Below are 19,733 nucleotides of genomic sequence, written 5' to 3'. Positions count from 1 at the left end.
CATCTCTAATGCAACAAATTATACCATGTGAAGTTAAAAGAATGTGATAAAAATCTTTCTATTAGATATTAAAATTTTGTATTTCAATATTATTAAAAAAAGTGGATTTTAAATTTTATTTAATTTTAGTTGATAAAATTTGATTTATAAGATTATTTATATTCATTCATATATTATTAAATGTAATTATTTATATTTAATGTGAAAATTTTAATAAATATTTAATGTATAAATAAGTTTACTTACTTAACTAAAGTTATTTTAATTTTTTTTTTGGTTAATTACATAAAAATAATATTTATTATTTGACCCTTCTGACATAAGAAGTACGATAGGGCAATATTCGAAATAGCAATCCATATTTATTCATTTTATTTTATTTTATTTTAAGAAAACATGACGTCATGTAGACGTCACAACCAATACGTCATCCTTAGTTACTTGTGCAATAAATCACTAGTGGATTCTTCAGTGATGGGTCAAATCAAATGCATCAAGATAATAAAATACTGAACCATTTACTTCAATTGCAAGGTTTAAATTTAATATAAAAATAATCTTTTAACGTATAATAACAATATTAATTATTCTATTTTGATTATATTTATATACACTATACCATTCTTACACCAACGCATAAATATGTTTTTAAATTATATATATATAAATTAATTTTATTATAAAATTATGAATGAGAATCATTTAACCTTTTCACAATTAATTTTGAAGAATTTTAAAAATCCACATTTGTAATTTCAGATTCCAATTGGTTTAACTGAAATGTTGGAAAACGGAAAAAAGAGCCAAAGGAAAATACTTACCAATTTCGTTTGAAAGAAGAAAGAAAGGCAAGTTAGGGTTTATCAACGGAGAGAAAAAATTAGAAAAAAATATTTGTATTATGATAAGACTAGAAAGATATTGTTTATATTTTGTTAACTTAAAAAGTCTGTAATTTCATATATGAATTTAATTGTCAAATTTTGTGAAACGTGTGAATATAATTTTTCATAATTTCTAAGAATTTATCATAATAACTTTTTTCTTCTCCTTTTCTTATCTATTTTTTTTTAACTTAATGATAATACTGATATGCCAATTTTATGTGTAGAAAATAAAATTATTTTATTTAATGAAAAACTTTCTGATTATTTCACATAAACTAACTGTGGTTTGCAGTGTTATACATAAAGTTCATTTAATGTTTTGTCTCTTTCTCTAACCTTAGCCACTTGCTATCCAAATCCAGACCAAGACAAACAAACCAAAAAGATTAAAACAAAACATCAAGAAAAAGCAAAAGCTACAACCTCAGGCTTACAGAAAATGAAAATGAACCTTTGTCCTGAAACTGAAAGTGTCTCACCCCAGAAGAAGAGAGCAATAATGGAAGAGCTTGTTAAGGGTCAGGAAGCTGCTACTCAACTCAGAGTTCTGCTTCATAACCCCTTTGAGACTGATCTCTCTCTCTCTTCGCATCACCTCATAGCCAAGGTGCTCACATCTTTCACACAAGCTCTTTCTGTTATCAACTCTTCTCCTTTGCTACCTGGTTCTGCAGATGGGCTGGGTTATCAGAATCTCCTGCTTTCCGGCGAAAATGGGTGGTCTGTGCCCCGTTCCAGCAACTGTCCAACATCTGGAGATTGCAGTGAGAAGAGATCGCAAAAGGGTGGAAGAGGTCGCTACAGTAGAAGGTTAACATGTCATATTCTCTTTCTCAACAATCTCTCTTTCTATTTATAAATAGGGTTTATTCTTGCAGTGACAAAGGGTTTTTTTGGTTCACTTCCTGCCACACATACACTTCTTTCCTTGGCCTTTGTGATAATCACCCAGAAATTTGATGATTTGGGAGGTGTACGAATGTACGGACATAAAGAGTATGGTTGTTGACATGACTGAACTTTTTGGTTTATGAAAATTTTAGGTTTATATATATATATATATATAAAAGAATTTCTGCATAATTAGTATTCCTATATGTTGATGTTAGGTTCAGATCCAAAAGGGTTTCTTGTAATTTATCACTGGTGAAGTTTATAGTGTTGATGTTATAGTATGATGGATTGTATGTATATATTTGATATCAATTAATTCATGAATGAATTGGTGTTGTGTAGAAAGAGTGCACTCACATGGACTAAACTATCTTGCACTACTGATGACAATCATGCATGGAGGAAGTATGGACAAAAGGAAATAGTGAATTCTCAATTCCCTAGGTATATATTTTACAGTCATTGTTTCTTGTTAAATTATTGTGCAAATTTTTAGAAAGTTAAGAACAATAAAAATCCTAAAAACTATTAGAATTAATAATTCCTAGAAATACCAGAACAATATAAAAGTAAAAAATATATATTATGTGTAGAATAATTCTCTTAGCATCTAGATAAAGAAAATTTTATATTACTATAAAAGTTATCTTCTATCTATAAGGATGACGATGTGAGAGAACTATGTTGTTAAATAGTAATTTGTTATGAAAAAAATCGAAAAAGACAATATATTCATCTAACTTTCATAAGTTCGTTTTTATCTTGTAAGAAACTTTCATAAGTTCGTTTTACATATCTTGTAAGGAGTAATGTGTGAGTTGACTCGTCCAATTCCGCAATCCTATTATTTTTTTTGGATTTTTTATTGATATATAGTATTGTTTGTATGTTGAATATAAATAGATATTTTTATTCACTATTTTATCAATATTATATATTACAAATATAATCAAGATTTTAGTTCATGGTTCACTTTAATATTTTTTTTATAGTATGTTTTTCTTATTTACTTGCAGTAAATAGTAAATCATAACATTTAAGTTTTTCACAGGTTGATTGACATTGTCATCTCTAATAACCTATATTTAGTACATTGTTATACATCCCTCTGCATGTCTCTCTCTTAAAATTCTAATGGTGGTATTAGAGTTATGTTTAGTAGTCTATTAGATGCAGTTATAATAACCAACTATTTCCATAAAACTTTCTTATTATATTCCATATCAATACCAAAAATTTTCTAACCAATGGATAATATCAGTCCTTATTCACCTATTCTTGTACATGTCTTTATCGTGGAAAATTATGATTATTGGAACATCAAAATGAAGACATTTGTTTTGCTCTCAAGATTTATGGGAGATTGTTGAAGGTGCTGCTCCTACAAGTGCTCTGAGGAAGAAGTTGAAGGAAAATAAGTAGAAAGATGTAAGGACATTATATTTTCTACAAAAAGTAATGGTGGATGTAATTTTTACAAGAATAATGGATGTTAGAAAGAGATGTGGAGCACATTACAAGAAAAATTTCAAGAAATTGCAATGGTAATTAAACTTCAAACTCTAAGACATGAGTTTGAGTTATTAAATATGATGGAGTCTAAGACCATTAAAGATTACTATTCTAGAATAAACGAAATAGTCGATCAAATGAGAGATGTGGAAAAAATATTCTTGACAAGAAAATTGTTGAGAAAATTCTAATTTCTATTCCTCATAAATATGGCACAAATTGTGACTACAAGAATAAATCAACATTTTATCTACCTTGTGAATGAGTATACTAATAGGCTATGTGGAAGCATATGAACAAAGTTTGAAACTGTATAATGATAACTTTGTCAAAAATTAATTTCAATCAAAACTCAAGGTCTTAGAATAAAGAGAGTGGAGTAAAAAAGATGGAGAAATTTCTTGAATTAAAGAAAATTCTTGAATTTTCTCTAAGTCCAATCAAGATGAATATCCTCCGTGTGAATCTCCAAGAAGTCAAGTCACTTGGAGAAAGATTATTGGTATCACAAAAATATCAACATTAAGAAATTTGGACACATGGAGAAGAACTATCACAAAAAAAAAGCTATCAAGTAAATTTCGTTGAAAAGCATACCCTTGAGCAACATCTTTTATATGTTGCTTGTGATTCTGATTATGAAATAAATGGAAGTTGGTACTTGGATAGCAAATGCAATAATCATATGGTCAAAGATAAGAACATTTTCAGGGGATATTGACAACTTTATCAAAGTGAAAGTTCGATTGGAAAACGCTACCTAGTGGAGTAAAAAAAAGAGGCATTGTTATGGTGGAAACAAAGAAAGGTATGAGCCTCATAAAAGAGGTCTTACTTGTTCCTAATCATAAGGAAAATCTCTTGCGAATTGGTCAAATGATGGAGAAATGATACACCATTCACTTCAAAGGAGATACTTTTCAAATCTATGACAATAAAAGACAATAGTTTGGTGAAGTTAAATGGAGAAAAGAAATATAAGTTTTCCTATAAACTTCAAATATTTCACTAATATTGTCATGAAAGTCAAAGTTGATGATTCATGGATTTGATATTGCTATGAAAGTCAAAGTTGATGATTCATGGATTTGACATTGAAGATTTGGTCCTTTCAACACCCAAACTTTGAAGTTATTATATCAAAAGAATATGATGAAATGATTGTCATTCCTGAAAGAAAATAATGAATTATGTGAAGGATGTCTACTTCAAATTAACATAAATTATTGTTTTCAACTAACAAAACATAGAGAACAAAAGACTTATTGAAGTTAATTCACACAAAAAATTGTGGACCGATGAAGACATCATCACTAAACAATAACATGTGTACTTTATCTTTTTTATTAATGATTTTTCTAGAATAATACAGGTTTATTTCATTAAAGAAGAATAAGAAGTGTTTGGAATATTTAAGAAGTTTAAAGTTCTCGTTGAGAAACAAAGTGGTAAACATATAACTCACACGAGTTTGATAAATTCTATGAAGGAATAAAGTGACAACTTACAGTAGCATATTCACAATAGTAGAATAATGGTGTCATAAATAAAGAACTGTTTAGTCATGAAGATAGCTAGATTAATGTTGAAGGACTTGCCTAATCCTTTTTAGGCTAAAACGATATACATTGTTGTCTACATGCTCAACATGTCCAACAAAATCAGTCAAAGACAAGACACTAGTTGAAGCTTGGAGTGAGCAAAAGTCATCCATCTATTGCATATATGTACTTGATCATAAAAGACACAAATTAGAAGACAAAACTATATGAGAAATCTTTTTGAGAAATATCACACAACAAAATATTGTAGAGTTTACAACCCACACACAAAGAAGCTCAACATTAGTAGACATGTTGAAGTTGAAGAAAGTGCTTCTTAGAATTGAGGAAAAGGAAAACTTTTCTTATTCTAGTACAACAACCTCAAGAAGAAATTTAAGAAATGATAAAAAATTCAAATATGTCTTCTTTACTAATAGCACAACTAAATTCTCCAGTAGAGATTACTCAAGACAAGTAAGATGTTTGGTGGATATATATGAAACATGTAATATGAAAATACTTGAGTTTTAATACTATGAATAAATAACAAAGCAAGAAGTTTGGATCAAGGTAATTGAAGAAGAGATTAAAATGATAAAAAAGAATAATACTTGAGAATGTGTATTGTCCACATGGAAAATATATCATTGGACTTAAATGAATTTACAAAACAAAACTTAATCCTAGTGACACCATATAAAATAGGTAAGACTAGGTGCTAAAGGATACTCATAACAATGAGAAGTTGACTACAATGAAACATTTGCTAAAGCTAAATAAATTTAACTTAAATATTATGAGATAGAAAGCTAAGTTGCATACATATTTATTAAGGTTCTATCTAGAGTTAGGTTGAGCAATATGATTTATGTTTGGAATTTCTTAAATTTGCATAAAAGATGATGTTAATTTATGATATAAATTTTAAGAAAGTTCAAGAAAATAAAAATTCATTAATTATTTACAATTCCTATAATTATAAGAACAATGTAGAAAAGTAAGAAAAATTTATTGGGTGTAGAATAATCTCTAATTACATTCACATGTTACATAACATGTATATAGATTTTTTAGATGATATGTTGTTGAGTTATAATGAGTTCTGGTTTGGAGGTATCTAGCTTTTATTGTGTATATGGGTTGAGACATTTCTTAATTGTCCCATTTTATTTAATACCATTAGTTCATTACAAATAAACAAAACTAGAATGGAGGAGTTTAGAAAGTTCTATATCAATATAAAGTGATGACACATATGATGACATATTGCATTATATTCAAGTTTATCAAAACTCAATAACTCATTAAATTAATTATTACCTTATTCACAACTCCGCCATACCATCCACCATCTCCAAAACTACTCTCAACAATCTAGATTTACTACATTGCTATACACTTCAATACATTTCTCAATCTTTTCTAAAATTTCAACAAATTTTCCATTTTTTTATTTTCAATGGAGATTGAGATAATATATATTTGTAAATATCATTATGTATACATAGTAATTAAGTTGCATAATTTGTAATTGTCTTTTTTCTTTAATTAGTAGATGCATTAATTCATTTTTCCCTTACATCTCTATTCTAAGAAAACTGCTGCCTCCAACCTTCCAATTGATCCTCTAAGTGGCTTAATCATTCTAAAAGTGTAGAAATTACAGTCAAATATGTATGTAAGCGGAGAAGCTAGTAACAAAAACTGTTATTATTCTAATGCAAACTAAGAACTAATGAGTCCTTAATTCCTTTCAGTATGTTATTATTGTAATAAAGTACTCATTAACTTTTACTTTAATGATAATATTTTATTTGAGTCAGGTTCTGAACTTATTTTTACAGTCTCGCAACTATCCTATTTTATTGATTTTATTGATGATGGATATCTTATTTTGAAATAGAAATTAGGTTAGAATACAACTAACATAGTCTTATTCTTGTTATTATTTTAGATATTCTATATTGTTTATCAACAACTCCTTTCTTGCCTTTGAGATATTCCACTCTAAACACAGCTAGCCACAACTTCATGCACCTTTGGAAGCCCTCCTTTCTCACCACTTCACTTCCCTGCAACTAGACCCACCTCAATTTCGACCTTCTTGGCTACCCCTTATTTCAAAATTCCTTCATTACCTCAACCTTAATCCAACTTGTTTTCTTCACATAATATTACTACTAAAAAATCCTTAAATATAAACCACTTTAGAAATTAAAGATAATTAGTTGTTATATTAACTAAATTAGATATTATTTTAGAGACTACAAATAATATTGCATATCTAAATTAGTTTCTATTATTGATAAATAGTTTATAAATTGGTATCTAATTAGCTGTCTAAGTTTTAACTACCAATTATTGAGATTCTAAACTTTTGGTAGCTCAAATCTTGATAGCTAATTAGATACCAATTTATAAATTATTTATCAATAACAGAAACTAATTTAGATATTAATAATATTTTTAGTTTCTAAAATAGTATATAATTTAATTAATATAACCACTTTTTAGTTAATAATTATTGTAGGATAAACAACAAAGAGCATACACATTTGTAACACATAAGATCAACAATGATAGTGAGAACTCATAATAATGATGTGAGAGATAGTGATCAGAGATGGCAATAAGAGTGGGATAGCAGTGAGAATCCATAATAATGGTGTGAGAGAAGATGATCAGAGATGGGAGTAAGAGTGGGAGAGTGTTCACAAGAGAGTGTTGTGACACTATATACATTTTGCGAAGAGAAATAATAAGATTTGTTACCTTAAACTTTACTACATATCATATTGATTAGTATTAGATATCACATTGGTTATATGTATATAGTGTATTGGTTCTAACAGTAACCAATAATAGTATGTGAAAAACCTATTTACAAAAGAAAAGTAATAATTTTGCTTATGATAACCATTTAGTGATTAACATTATAATTTGAATGATGTAAAATTATGGTTTTAACCATTACAATTAGTTTTGCCTTTACTATCATTGCATAATCACATATAACAATAATAATATTATTGATTTTTAATAATGGTAATAATAATAATTACAACAATAATAGGTGAAAATTTAAGATTTTATATATTTTTATAATTTTAAAAATTTAAAATATATCATTCATATAATTTGATATTTAATGTTTTTTTTTTGGCAAAACAAGAATATATAAAATGGAGATATTTCAAGGATACCTCAACCTTTTTACAAGAAACAAGAATCTATTCGGAAAAAACCTCTAACCTTGAGCAAACCTACTCATCCCTATCTTTTCTCTCATCTCTTGAACTCACCCATTTGTTTTTTCCCACGTCCTTTCACTAAATTTATTTTAATAGATCTCATACACACCAACGGTTCTAAACACTAATCAAAATAAGAAAAATATGTTAAGTATACTTTTGATGTTATCCATGACGAAACTTTCAACTGCACCATCGTAAAGATTTAGGATTTAGGGTTTGATATTTAATGTGTAACATGTATTAGAAAATACGGAGGAAATCATTATCATTGTATTTTTTTTATGGTATTTTCATTCAGTTTTTAATGAATTATCTAGAATGAGTCCTCATATTATAATCCTTTCTTTATTCTTTACTCCTCACATGGTTTCTCAGCCACACAACTTAGCAGGTAACATACTCTGGCAGCAATTGGAAAATTGAATTGATTTTTTAGTTAGGTCACTTTCATGTAGTGGAAAAAGCAACTATATTCTATGTAAAACTTCACATCGATCAATGGTCAATAGAAACCTTCACACTTGTAAATCATCTTGACCAACATTTTGGTATCTTTTTCTTGCTCGATGTTACACCATGTGCAATGACTTTATATCTTGTAAGGTACACAGATTCTATTGGTCAATCAAACTCACATTGTTCTTAATAATAATTCGTAGGAGTTACTTCAGGTGCAGTCATAAGTATGACCAAGGTTGCCAAGCAACAAAACAAGTGCAGAGGAATCAAGAATGTCCAACGATGTACCAAACTACTTACACTGGCATTCACACATGCTCTAAGGCTACACACTCAACCACAGATTCTTCCAATTGGGAATCTTATCTTCTGAATTCTGATCATGACTCTATTCTACAGGATCCCCCCATTAGCTCACCAACCTTAACTATAAAACAAGAATTTCTCAAAGATCTTACAGATCACAAGCCATTGGAGCCTAGTCTGCTTCAGATTTGAAGCATTTTGAACCAAAGGGAAGAACTCAGACAACAATGCAGATAATGAGTATTCATGCACAGAATATGAGTTTTGTGGTGGCATCTGTTCATTTTGGCACTGGCTTTCACTTTGAGCAAGTGTATTAATAAATTTCTTCATAAATACTTTAAATAAGAAGAAAAATCAAATACATTTATTTATAAATGAAAATTTTATATAAATTATTTCGTACTAGGTTTAAAAATTTTAGTTTATATACAAGCGAGTATTTGGTCTGTGAAGAAATGTGTTAGTGTTTTTTTTTTATAGTTTCTATTTCTAAAAAAATTGCCCATTCACATGCTAGTGCTGGTTTCCTAAGCTTATTTGTTTTAACAAGAATACAGGTTATTTACTTTGATGCTTTCCCAGCAACAAGTGTTTTTGCTGTTATAATTTGTTGTGAACAATACCAATGCATGACTAGGACACAATAATGTCCAAGAAATTACTATATATAGAATTGTATTATATCAATGGTGTTGTAAATTTGTTTCTCTCAGCTATATGAACAACCTTTGCAGACTTATTATTACTAAGAAAGACCCTTTGGGAAATTCTTTCTACCTCAAATTGAGACAATTCCTTTTGTTTTATAGCATGCCATTAATGGTGTCTGTTTTTTAAAGTTCTCAAACCCAGTTCACTCTTGTTTTCTTCCTTTCAATTATTCTTTGAAGTTCCCAAACCCAGAAGGCATTTAACTTTTGTTTTCTTCCTTTCAATTATTCTGGTGGAATGAGTGTAAGCCATGCAATTCTATACCAAAAGGACAAAATATGAATAGTGAGAAATTAGGTGGAAAAGATAGACTTAGGAAATATACGGCCTAGTATTTTCATCCTCAAAAATACAATAAAAGAAAAAGTAAAATACACTCATAAAATCCTATAAAACTCTTTTATTGATAAATCAAAATTTATTTTTTATAATAATATTTATTTATAATGTTAATAGTTAATTATTTTGTTTATGAATCATATTTAATACGTATCTCTACTAAAAATCAGTATTATCTAATTTATTGTATGTTATGGAATTTGTAGTATATTACTTGATTTATATATTTTATTTTATATCAGTATATTAAATTTATTTTGAAAATAATTTGAGAAGGTTCAATTGTTCGAAATGAATTTTTAGTTCCGCGTATTTATCAAATTTTTTGAAATTTTTGTAATTCTATACAAAATATATATATATATATTCAAATATGGAAAAGTTACTGTAAGGGGAATTCTAAAAATAGAAAGAAAATAATCTTTTTAATTATATCTATTATTACTAGATAGAAAACACAGTCAGGATTTGAACTCCTTCCAGTGATCCAAGGTAGCATTAACCACTAGACCAGAGAAATTCTTTGATCATATTATCATTTTTATTATACTTATTATTAATATAATTTATACATATTAATATAATTATTATTAATAATAAAATAAATTATAATTATTAATATTATTATTAACATTATAATTAATATTATAATTAACATTATAATTAATATTATAATTAACATTATAATTAATATTATAATTAACATTATTATTAATATTATAATTAATATTATTATTATTATTATTATTATTATTATTAAATGTAAAAGACTGATAAAAATTGGATAAAAAATACTTTTAAAAGTTGAGAAGATATATTTAAGAACAAAGTGTGAATGGTTGGAAAAGAGACGTGAAGGTAGACCTGGTCTTGATTCTGTCTATGGCAGTGGTAGTTACTGCTGCTTCTTCTTTTTTATTTTGAAATAAACCATCATAGATATATTTAATCTTTATTTCTGAAATTGGCTAAAATTATAATATTACGAATAAAATTAATTTATAATATAATAGAAAAAAAACCCCACACAAAAATGTTATGATAGACTTCTTGAAAAGTATAGAATGAGTTGTGGATTATGTGTAGCAATTGAGTGTGATGTTTTATATGTTTGTTATATGTCATGAAAATATTTTCTCTACTAAAAATTTTGATTTTCTATCTCGATTGTGATCTTCATTAATATTAAAATGGCTTTGTTTGTAATAATATCCATAATATATTATTTTTTAGATGAATTATTTGTTTTAACTTTGTAGCTTTTACTACATATATTTAAATATTCTGTGTAAAATTTAACTATAATATTGTCAAATCTATTAAAATAAACGTTTAATTTTTTTTTTTAAGTATTTCAAGTCACTTTTATCAATACTTAAAACATTATTTCATTAATTTATCCTGTTTTTTTCTTAAATAACGTTACTTCAATTGTAAATTTTATGAATTATTAACTTTATTTATTTTTTAACAAATTTTATAAACAAGTGAAAGAGATATATAGATTTTTTTATATCACTTCTCATCTGAAGTAGAAAATCAAAACATTCTATATTAATTATAGTAATAAATAACTTAAATAATCACTTTCTGCGTCAAAGTCAAGATGAGTTTGTTTGAGTTTTCTTAGAAAAAAAATATTTTTTAACAGAAAAATAACTTAGTTTAACTTTTTAGATGTTTTTTTTTTAAATAAAATAAAAGTAAAAAATAAATAAATTATATATGATAATTAATTGCTTGCAAGAAAAGTACAAAGTACTTCATTTATCCTTATCTAACCTGCACAACTTTCATTATATGTATTTGTACAATCGTTATCCCATTTTCAAGAACTCTAAACATGTAAGACAAATTTTATTGAATTGATGTTTGACACCATTTCTAGAAGAAAAGTATATACTCTAATAATTATCTAATACAAAATTATTTAACAATTACTCTTTTTTTTAGCAATGATTTTAAGGACTAACATAAAATAATGAAACAAAATTGGATATAACAAATATCATTAAAATATTAATTAAAAAACTAAAAAAATTATAATTTTATTATTAACACACATTAATTCTTTTCCCAATTTAATAGAAACTTTATATTATTAATTTCATATATACATTTATTCATTTGTACTATTATTAGGCTTTCGTTTTAAGAAAAAAAAATTCCTATCATTGCAGTGACGTCATTCCTACGTTGCGCAGTGACGTCATTCCTATCCTCACAGTCAACTACAGATTGCAGTCAAGAGCCCCTATCTCTTCTTCAATAACGCGTTTAATTTTTTTAATATATGATACACAAAAAATAATAATAATAATAATAATAATAAATATATTACGTGAATTAAAAAAATTCAAATCTTATACATTAAAAAAATAATTTTTAAAAATAATTTTATAATAATGAAATATCAAACAAGTTTTAAAAAATTATTTATTTGTGTAGGTTTTTGTATTCTTATATATACACTAATAAAGGACAAGTTATATTCTTTGATAAAAGTTTAATTTAGTCAATTTGTATAAACTTCTAGTGCAAGTTCTTTTATAGATAATATTATGGAGATAAAATCATTGTTTTAATCACATAATAACACTATCGAAACACATAAAAGAATGCTTCTTTAGCTGGACACTAAATTGATTTATGAAAATATAAATATTAAGTAATTGATTTTAGAATGATCAAATAGTAATTTACGTACTGATTTATTATACGACTTAATAAACGAGATATTGTTTTTATCTGTAGAATATAAAGTTATTTATTTCGGATAAGAATATTAGCGGGTTTCACTTTTCAGACTAGGAACTGATAATGAAGTTATAAAGTACTTATATTATCCAAAATTAACATAATTCACTTTTTTATTTCTACACCCATCATAAATATTTATTATTATTATTATTTTTAATTTTTTATATTATTTAATTATAAATTTATTTTGGTTAGAATCATAAGTCTCACGAGTTTTACACTACAAAGACAAATCATGAAATAGAAACCAATTTTAGAGATAAAAAATAATTAGTTGACTAAATTAAGAACAACTTTAGAGACTAAAAAAAATTTTGGTTTCTAAATTAGTTTTTATTATTGTTAAATGATTTCTAAATTGGTATCTAATTAGCAACCAAAATTTTTCTTCCAAATTTAGAATCTAAATAATTAATAGTTAAAACCTTGGTAACTAATTAGATACCAATTTAGAAATTTGGTAGCTAATTACATACCAATTTAGAAACTATTTAACAATAATATAAACGAAACCATTTTTTTAGTTTCTAAAATAGTTTCTAATTTAATTACTATTGCAACTAATTATTTTTTTTCTCTAAAAATTGATAATTTAAAATGTATTAAAATAAAAATAATAATTAATAAAATTAAATTGTATTAAAAATTAAATAATATATTTTTAATCATAATTTATACGTTAATCTCAATTCAATAATAATATAATTCAATTATGTCCTTCCATTTTTGAAAGCCATCGGAAAGGAGAGCTTAATGAAGAAATGGAAGCAGAGCAGAAAAGAAAAAGTTGAACGAGTCTGAGGAATAAAAAGAAAGAATGCATATCAACCAACGACCGACCAAATTCAATTGTTCAACCCATTCAATTCCCTTTTGAAAGAGAAATTTTTTTATTAAATTTTTTTAAAACTGTCAAATCAAAAGTTTTTTCTTCAGAACGAGGACAAATTTTATTTTCTATCTCTCCCTCTTTCCTTTTCTTCTCCATAGTATAAATCTAGACCAAAAGAAGCAAAGAAAAAAAGACAGTAAAAGAAAAAGCGAAGGCAATGAAAAACATGATTTGTACTGAAACTGATGCAAAGAAGAAGAGAGAGATAATGAAAAATATTGTTAAGGGTAAAGAAGCTGCTACTGAGCTAAAGATTCTGCTTCAGAAACCCTCTGGGAGTGAACCCTCTCTCTCTTATCACCAACTCATGGCCATTGTTCTCACATCTTTCACACAATCTCTTTCTATCATTTCTTCAGAACCCAGTTCAGCAGATGTGGTGGCTTGTCTGAATTCCACCCAATATGGGTCGCCGGTGACCGGTTCCGGCATTGATCCAACGTCTCCACATTGCAGTGAGAAGAGATCCCAAAAGGGTGGGAGAGGTCGCTACAATAGAAGGTTACATTTTCTCTTTCTCATCATTCACACTGACACATGTTTTATAGTTCAAGTAACAAACCCTTCTTTGTTCCTAGAAATTGGGTTACTCAGAGAGAGGGCCTGAGGAATTTGGATGTGTACGGATGTACTGTTGTTGGAGATGCAAATCGTAAACATAACTTAGATCTAACTCATTTTTAGTTAAGTATAGAATGTGTGTCATGTTTCAGATCACTTAATGTTTTTGATTTTTTGAGGTTATATTTGTTGGTTTGATGAATTTATAAACATGCTGATAGCAAAGTTGAGGTCAGATCCAAGAGGGTTAATATATAACTCCTTGTTATGTTTCACAGATGCATTTTACAGATTCCAGATATGTTGCAGTATGTTTTTATCTTCTTTTTCTATATATGGAAAAACATGTGTTATGTTATTTATATTAATACACATGAAATGACCATAGTCTCTTGCACCTGGTTTGTTGTTGTTGTGCAGCAAGGGTGTACTGAGAAAGACCATAGTCTCTTGCACCACTGATGATAATTATGCATGGAGGAAGTATGGGCAAAAGGAAATCCAGAATTCTGAATTTCCTAGGTATATTGTTATCATTGCTTTTCTTTATGATCTTATTTTTATATTTTTCCATGAAAAGATATATAATTCTGATATAGTATTCCAAAACATGATCACACAATAGGTACATCAAACCTTAATCTAGAAGATTTCATTGTACAAGTCTTTTTTTTTCCATAGATTAGTCATCTAACTCACCTTGTTCTTAATAATGATTTGTAGGAGTTACTTCAGGTGCAGTTACAAGAATGATCAGGGTTGTAAAGCAACCAAACAGGTGCAACTGGATCATGATAATCCACATATGTATCGAATTACGTACATTGGTATTCACACATGCAATGTCATTCCTATGGTTCCACACACAACCACAGATTCTTCCTCTTGGGAATCATATCATCTGCATTCTGATCGTGACTCCAATGCACAAGATCATCTCATTAGCTCACCACACTTAGCTATAAAACCAGAATTTAGCAAAGAAATTCACACACCAAGTGATCTTACTGATCACAATATGTTTCTTGAATATTGGAAGGAATCTGAAGCATCCAACTCTACCATTATGCCCTTAAGGAAGGCACCTGATAACAACGCAGATAATGTGTATTCATGTACAGACTCTCATAACTTGGACATGGATTTTGGTGAGGTGGCATCTGTTCTTCTTTATCCTCACTTTCACTTTGACCAAGATAAGTTCTTTTAGAACTATAGTTCTTGGTTTCCTAAGCTTTCTTGTTGGTGTGTAATTTTTTTCCTAAAACAAATTATTAGTATTTAAAGTCGCTTTTAATTATTAGAAAAATTTATAAGTTAATTTTCATTTTTAAATTGGTAACTAATTGGATGTTAATATAGAAATTAATAATAAAACTTATTTTAAATATTAATAATTTTTAAAATAGTATATAATTTAGTTGTAATTAATTATTTTTTATTTTTAACATTAATTTTTGTGTGTGGTGTGTATAATCTTATTAAGAGCTTATTGTAATATGTCACTAGAGAATAATTAAAATTATGGTTGATCAAATTGTTTGTGGAATAGTGTTCTCTTCTTCATGCTGCTAAACAACAAAAACAATTATAAGATCACTGATTTTCTACTTTGCAAAGAGAATGTACTCTTAACTGAGAAATCATCACTATGAGATTAAACCGTAGGTGAGGTCCTCTTAATTATATTTAAACGTTAATTCGACTAATAACAAATGAGTTCATAATAATCATATAAATAGTCATGAGTTTTAAGAAAAATATATATCATCACGTATATTAACTACACTGAACACTAAGATCTCACTTTTACAGTATCTTTTACAAATATCATCTAAACTAAGAGTTAAGAGTTTGCAAAGAAGGAAAATAGCGAAAGAAAATAATAAAATCGTTTAATTTAGTGAAGAGAAGACCAAACACAATCAACCGACCTAGAACAAAAATAATAATTCCCATAATCCCCAGCCTATACGATAAATAAGAAATTTAGTTATGTATAATTATGATGAATTTTGTTAATGGATTCAATCACCACCTTTTACATGTTTTGTTCTTTCATGGATCTAGAGAAGAACAGCATATTGGTTGGTCAATGTTTCCAGATTTTTGTGCCATGTAATTAATGAGCGAGCTTAATAGGATTCAATATATGTTTAATTCATGAAATTAATTTTTGTATAAGATCAACTAATTAATGTATGCTTTGTAAAATTAATTTTTTATTTTTTTTATTTATTGAAAATTATGAATCATGTGCTTTAATTTTAGACAAGGGAATAAAAATCCATTATTTTTAATATATGTAAAATACTAAAGTAGATAAAATTCAAATACATATTAAGGGAGTTGATTTTTAGATGTTTTCATTTATGGTGACACTTTTACTTAAGGTTGAGATTTTAACAATTAATGGTGAGGACCTAAGGAAGATTCCCACTGACACGAACTTAATCAAGTGGTTAAGTAAGTGTGAAAGTTCACTTCACAGAGGCAAAGATGAAAAACAAAATGGCGAGAATGAGATGCAATTTGCGAATTGAAATGGGCACCAAATGATGCACCATACTCATAATTATGAGTGAAACCCAAGAGCAATAAATAAGAAACTAAGAGAGAAAAACCTAAATGGAATGGAGAAATGGAAGGAAATGGAATGAGAAAACTTATGGTGGTGGGTGAGAAAAATCAAGCCACTTAGAGGGTGGCTATCTCCAAGATGGGTGTGTTGACCACCACTTGAGAGCTTCCCAAATCACTCAAGATAAGACCTCAAACCTAAGAGGACATAAGCCTCACTAAGAGCTCACACAATTTGTGTAGAGTTTCTTTACTTCATTTAAATTCAACATGTACATACAATGAGGGAGACCTCCTATTTATAAGTGAAAGAGCCTTGGAAAACAAGCAAGAGGGGTATGATGGAAAGGAAAATAAGGTGCGGCCTAGGTCATTGACCATGGTCAATACGACATGCTAGTCTCAATCTTCTAGAAGATAGCTCAAAACAAGCTAAAGTGATAGTGCACCCCTCCCTTTCATGCTAAATGATACATATTCTACTGAAATTAAAAATAATGAAACCAACTGATGCTCACCACCCAAGGCTTGTGCTCTGCTCCTCGTGATCCTCTGAGGGCAAACTAGGTGTTGAGGTAGTGACTGGGGAATCTTGACCTGACCCTATGTCTTGAGGCATGCTCCTAGTTTTCCACCTCAGAGGTTGAGTTTGGTCAGTAGACGCATTCTCTCCTGGATCCTCATCATAGGTAGGTGTTAGTTGTTGCATTACCTTGTTTATTTCTATTGTTATTATGTTTTTATGTCTTAGCCGAAAGGCTAGGAAGGTAGTTATTTCATTTTACAGGGAATGAAGGAAGTCATAGTTTAAAGGATATGAGAGCTTATGAAAGAGGAAGAAAAGGTCGTGTAGTGGACATTGGTGATAATGCTACAAGGGCCATTATTTTGGAGCTGCTCTATGCATAATATTGCAAATTCTGACCTTTAAAAAAAGCTGATTTATTGTGTAGGCACACGTATATATATGAAGGAACAACAGAATGGTACATGACTACCTTTATATACTGAATGTAGGACAAATTATACAAGTACAAATTGGGTGATCACTTTATGCACCTATTGTATCAGTTTTTCTTTTTGAGTCTTTATTATTCTAGCACTTAGTGTAGTTAACCTGGTTGTATAGGTGTTGAGGATTATTGATAAAAATATATGAATGTGGTCTAGGAATGTCTTGTATTGTTCTAAGCTATAAGGGAGTGTGAACTTCTTGATTTTTGTATACGAGTTGATGATTTCTTCTCGGTGTAAAACAAAGGGGTCTATCCTCAAAACTTATTGAGGCTCTCCGATTTTCTCATTTGACCCCTAAACCCTAAAGTATCAATTTAATTTAGTTTATTCAGTGTAGATAAAAAAAAATACTTATTAGACTAATCATACACCACCATAATAATTTCCCAAATTCTATGTAATTTAGGTAATCTTGTAATCTGATCAGAATTAAAGTTTATTGCATTTATCTACATTAATATCTAATACAAGTTTTACCATGCAAATTATTGAAATAAAATTCGTATTTTAATTAAAAACAACACTAAAAAGGTAACAAGATGTGCCTTTTGATAACATTTTAAAATGATCATATGTAAATATTTCACAAAAATAATTATGTTCCAACGAGTTGAAGAATTCAAAAAAATACATTTTTTATAATGTTATAAATAAAATAATCGACAGAACCAAGTCATTTATTCTTCCAGTTCTTTGGTGTTTTCTTTTTCTTTCCCTTTCTCTTCTTTTCTTGGTCTTTTCTTCTGCTATCGTGCTCCTTCTAGAAACCCCCACCCAGTTTCTACGTAAATCAAGAACAATAGAAAACAAAAAAAGGAAAAACACAATCATAGAAAAATCAAAGCGAAAATGTGAGAGTAGATGGTGACTACAAATGAATACGATGGTTTGTGTAGAGAAAATGGTGTCTGAAGGAGACAATTCCTTGGGTAGAACTTCCTTTCAATAAAACTACAAATACTATGTACATTATAATGACTATATTTAATTACATAACTAACCATTACCATTCTGATTTTGTATTATTTACATATGAATAATAAAAATATAAATAATGAAATATTATTTTTTTATTAATAATAATATTTTATTTTACTTTTATTTAAGACTAGGTTTTATATTTAGTATTAATGATTTTAAAACAATAAATGCCAAAATTTTGAGTCATGTTGACTTTATATATAAAATCTTAATTTTTTGGTTAATTATTTATAAGACTTGTTTATTATTTTTTCTATTTTTAAATTTTTTTTGGACCAATTATTTTTTATGATCAGATAATACTTGTAAGACGATGAAGTGAGAAAGAAGTTTGACTAATCAAAATTTTATTTCGAACAAGTTTTTTTCTTTCTTTTTTATCTCAAGTTTTTTTTTTTTATTGGAGGTGAGAGTTTTTGTACCGTTTGTGATGTGAAAGTTAAATAGATAAATTTTTAACTATTTACTTAATAATATGTTTGGTTTGTGAATTAAAGGATAAAAGAAATTAAGCTTTCTATAACTTTTTTAAGTTTTTTTTATAAACTCCTAAAGAGAACAAGTAGGAAGGTAAGAGAACTAATTAATTAAGTATATTTTAATTAAATTTGAGTTAATATGTTGTATAAGGTGGAATAAAATTTGTTGCGTTAAACTGTTGTTATATGTAGAACACTAAGTATCTCTTGGTTGTTTAAAAATTTACTTAGTCACTTAAGTCTCTCTCTTATAGAACTTAGATATTTAGTCACTTGATCGATGAAAGGCTAGTGTTATGATGAAGTTCTAGAAAAACTTATAACATACACAAAGAGTCTCATCACTCAAGTATTATCTCTATCACATAAATAATATAAGTTGTTGCTTAAGCGACATGCTTGTAGTTAAAATGAGAAAATTTCAAATCTCTCTCCTTCAAATATATATCACTCAAGCATTAGTGTAATATTATTGTATTTTAATGAATTATGTATTATTGTATTTTAATGAATTATGTCGCTTAAGCGATAGTTACTCGTTCAAGTGATAACAT

General features: G+C 27.7%; 1 protein-coding gene and 1 pseudogene across 1 annotated transcript; both read left to right on the top strand.

Moving 5' to 3' along the window:
• Positions 1-1,234: 1,234 nt before the first annotated feature.
• Positions 1,235-9,254, top strand: LOC137825504 (WRKY DNA-binding transcription factor 70-like; annotated as a pseudogene).
• A 4,387-nt stretch (positions 9,255-13,641) lies between these two features.
• Positions 13,642-15,408, top strand: LOC137825524 (probable WRKY transcription factor 70). Its single transcript, XM_068631209.1, has 3 exons — positions 13,642-14,062; positions 14,543-14,644; positions 14,846-15,408. The coding sequence occupies exons 1-3, from the start codon at positions 13,719-13,721 to the stop codon at positions 15,330-15,332; spliced, it is 933 nt and encodes a 310-aa protein (XP_068487310.1). The 5' UTR covers positions 13,642-13,718; the 3' UTR covers positions 15,333-15,408.
• The last annotated feature ends 4,325 nt before the right edge of the window (positions 15,409-19,733 follow it).

This window comes from Phaseolus vulgaris, chromosome 8 (genome assembly GCF_000499845.2).
Source record: "Phaseolus vulgaris cultivar G19833 chromosome 8, P. vulgaris v2.0, whole genome shotgun sequence".
Classification (NCBI taxonomy): Eukaryota; Viridiplantae; Streptophyta; class Magnoliopsida; order Fabales; family Fabaceae; genus Phaseolus; species Phaseolus vulgaris.
This window is presented reverse-complemented; position numbering and strand designations above follow the sequence as displayed.

Bases quoted from the DNA above. Each gene is read 5' to 3' on its own strand.
- LOC137825524 (XM_068631209.1), top strand. From the start codon at position 13,719: ATGAAAAACATGATTTGTACTGAAACTGATGCAAAGAAGAAGAGAGAG. The intron at 14,063-14,542 runs GTTACATTTTCT...GTTGTTGTGCAG, and splicing joins AGAGGTCGCTACAATAGAAG to CAAGGGTGTACTGAGAAAGA. The intron at 14,645-14,845 runs GTATATTGTTAT...AATGATTTGTAG, and splicing joins CAGAATTCTGAATTTCCTAG to GAGTTACTTCAGGTGCAGTT.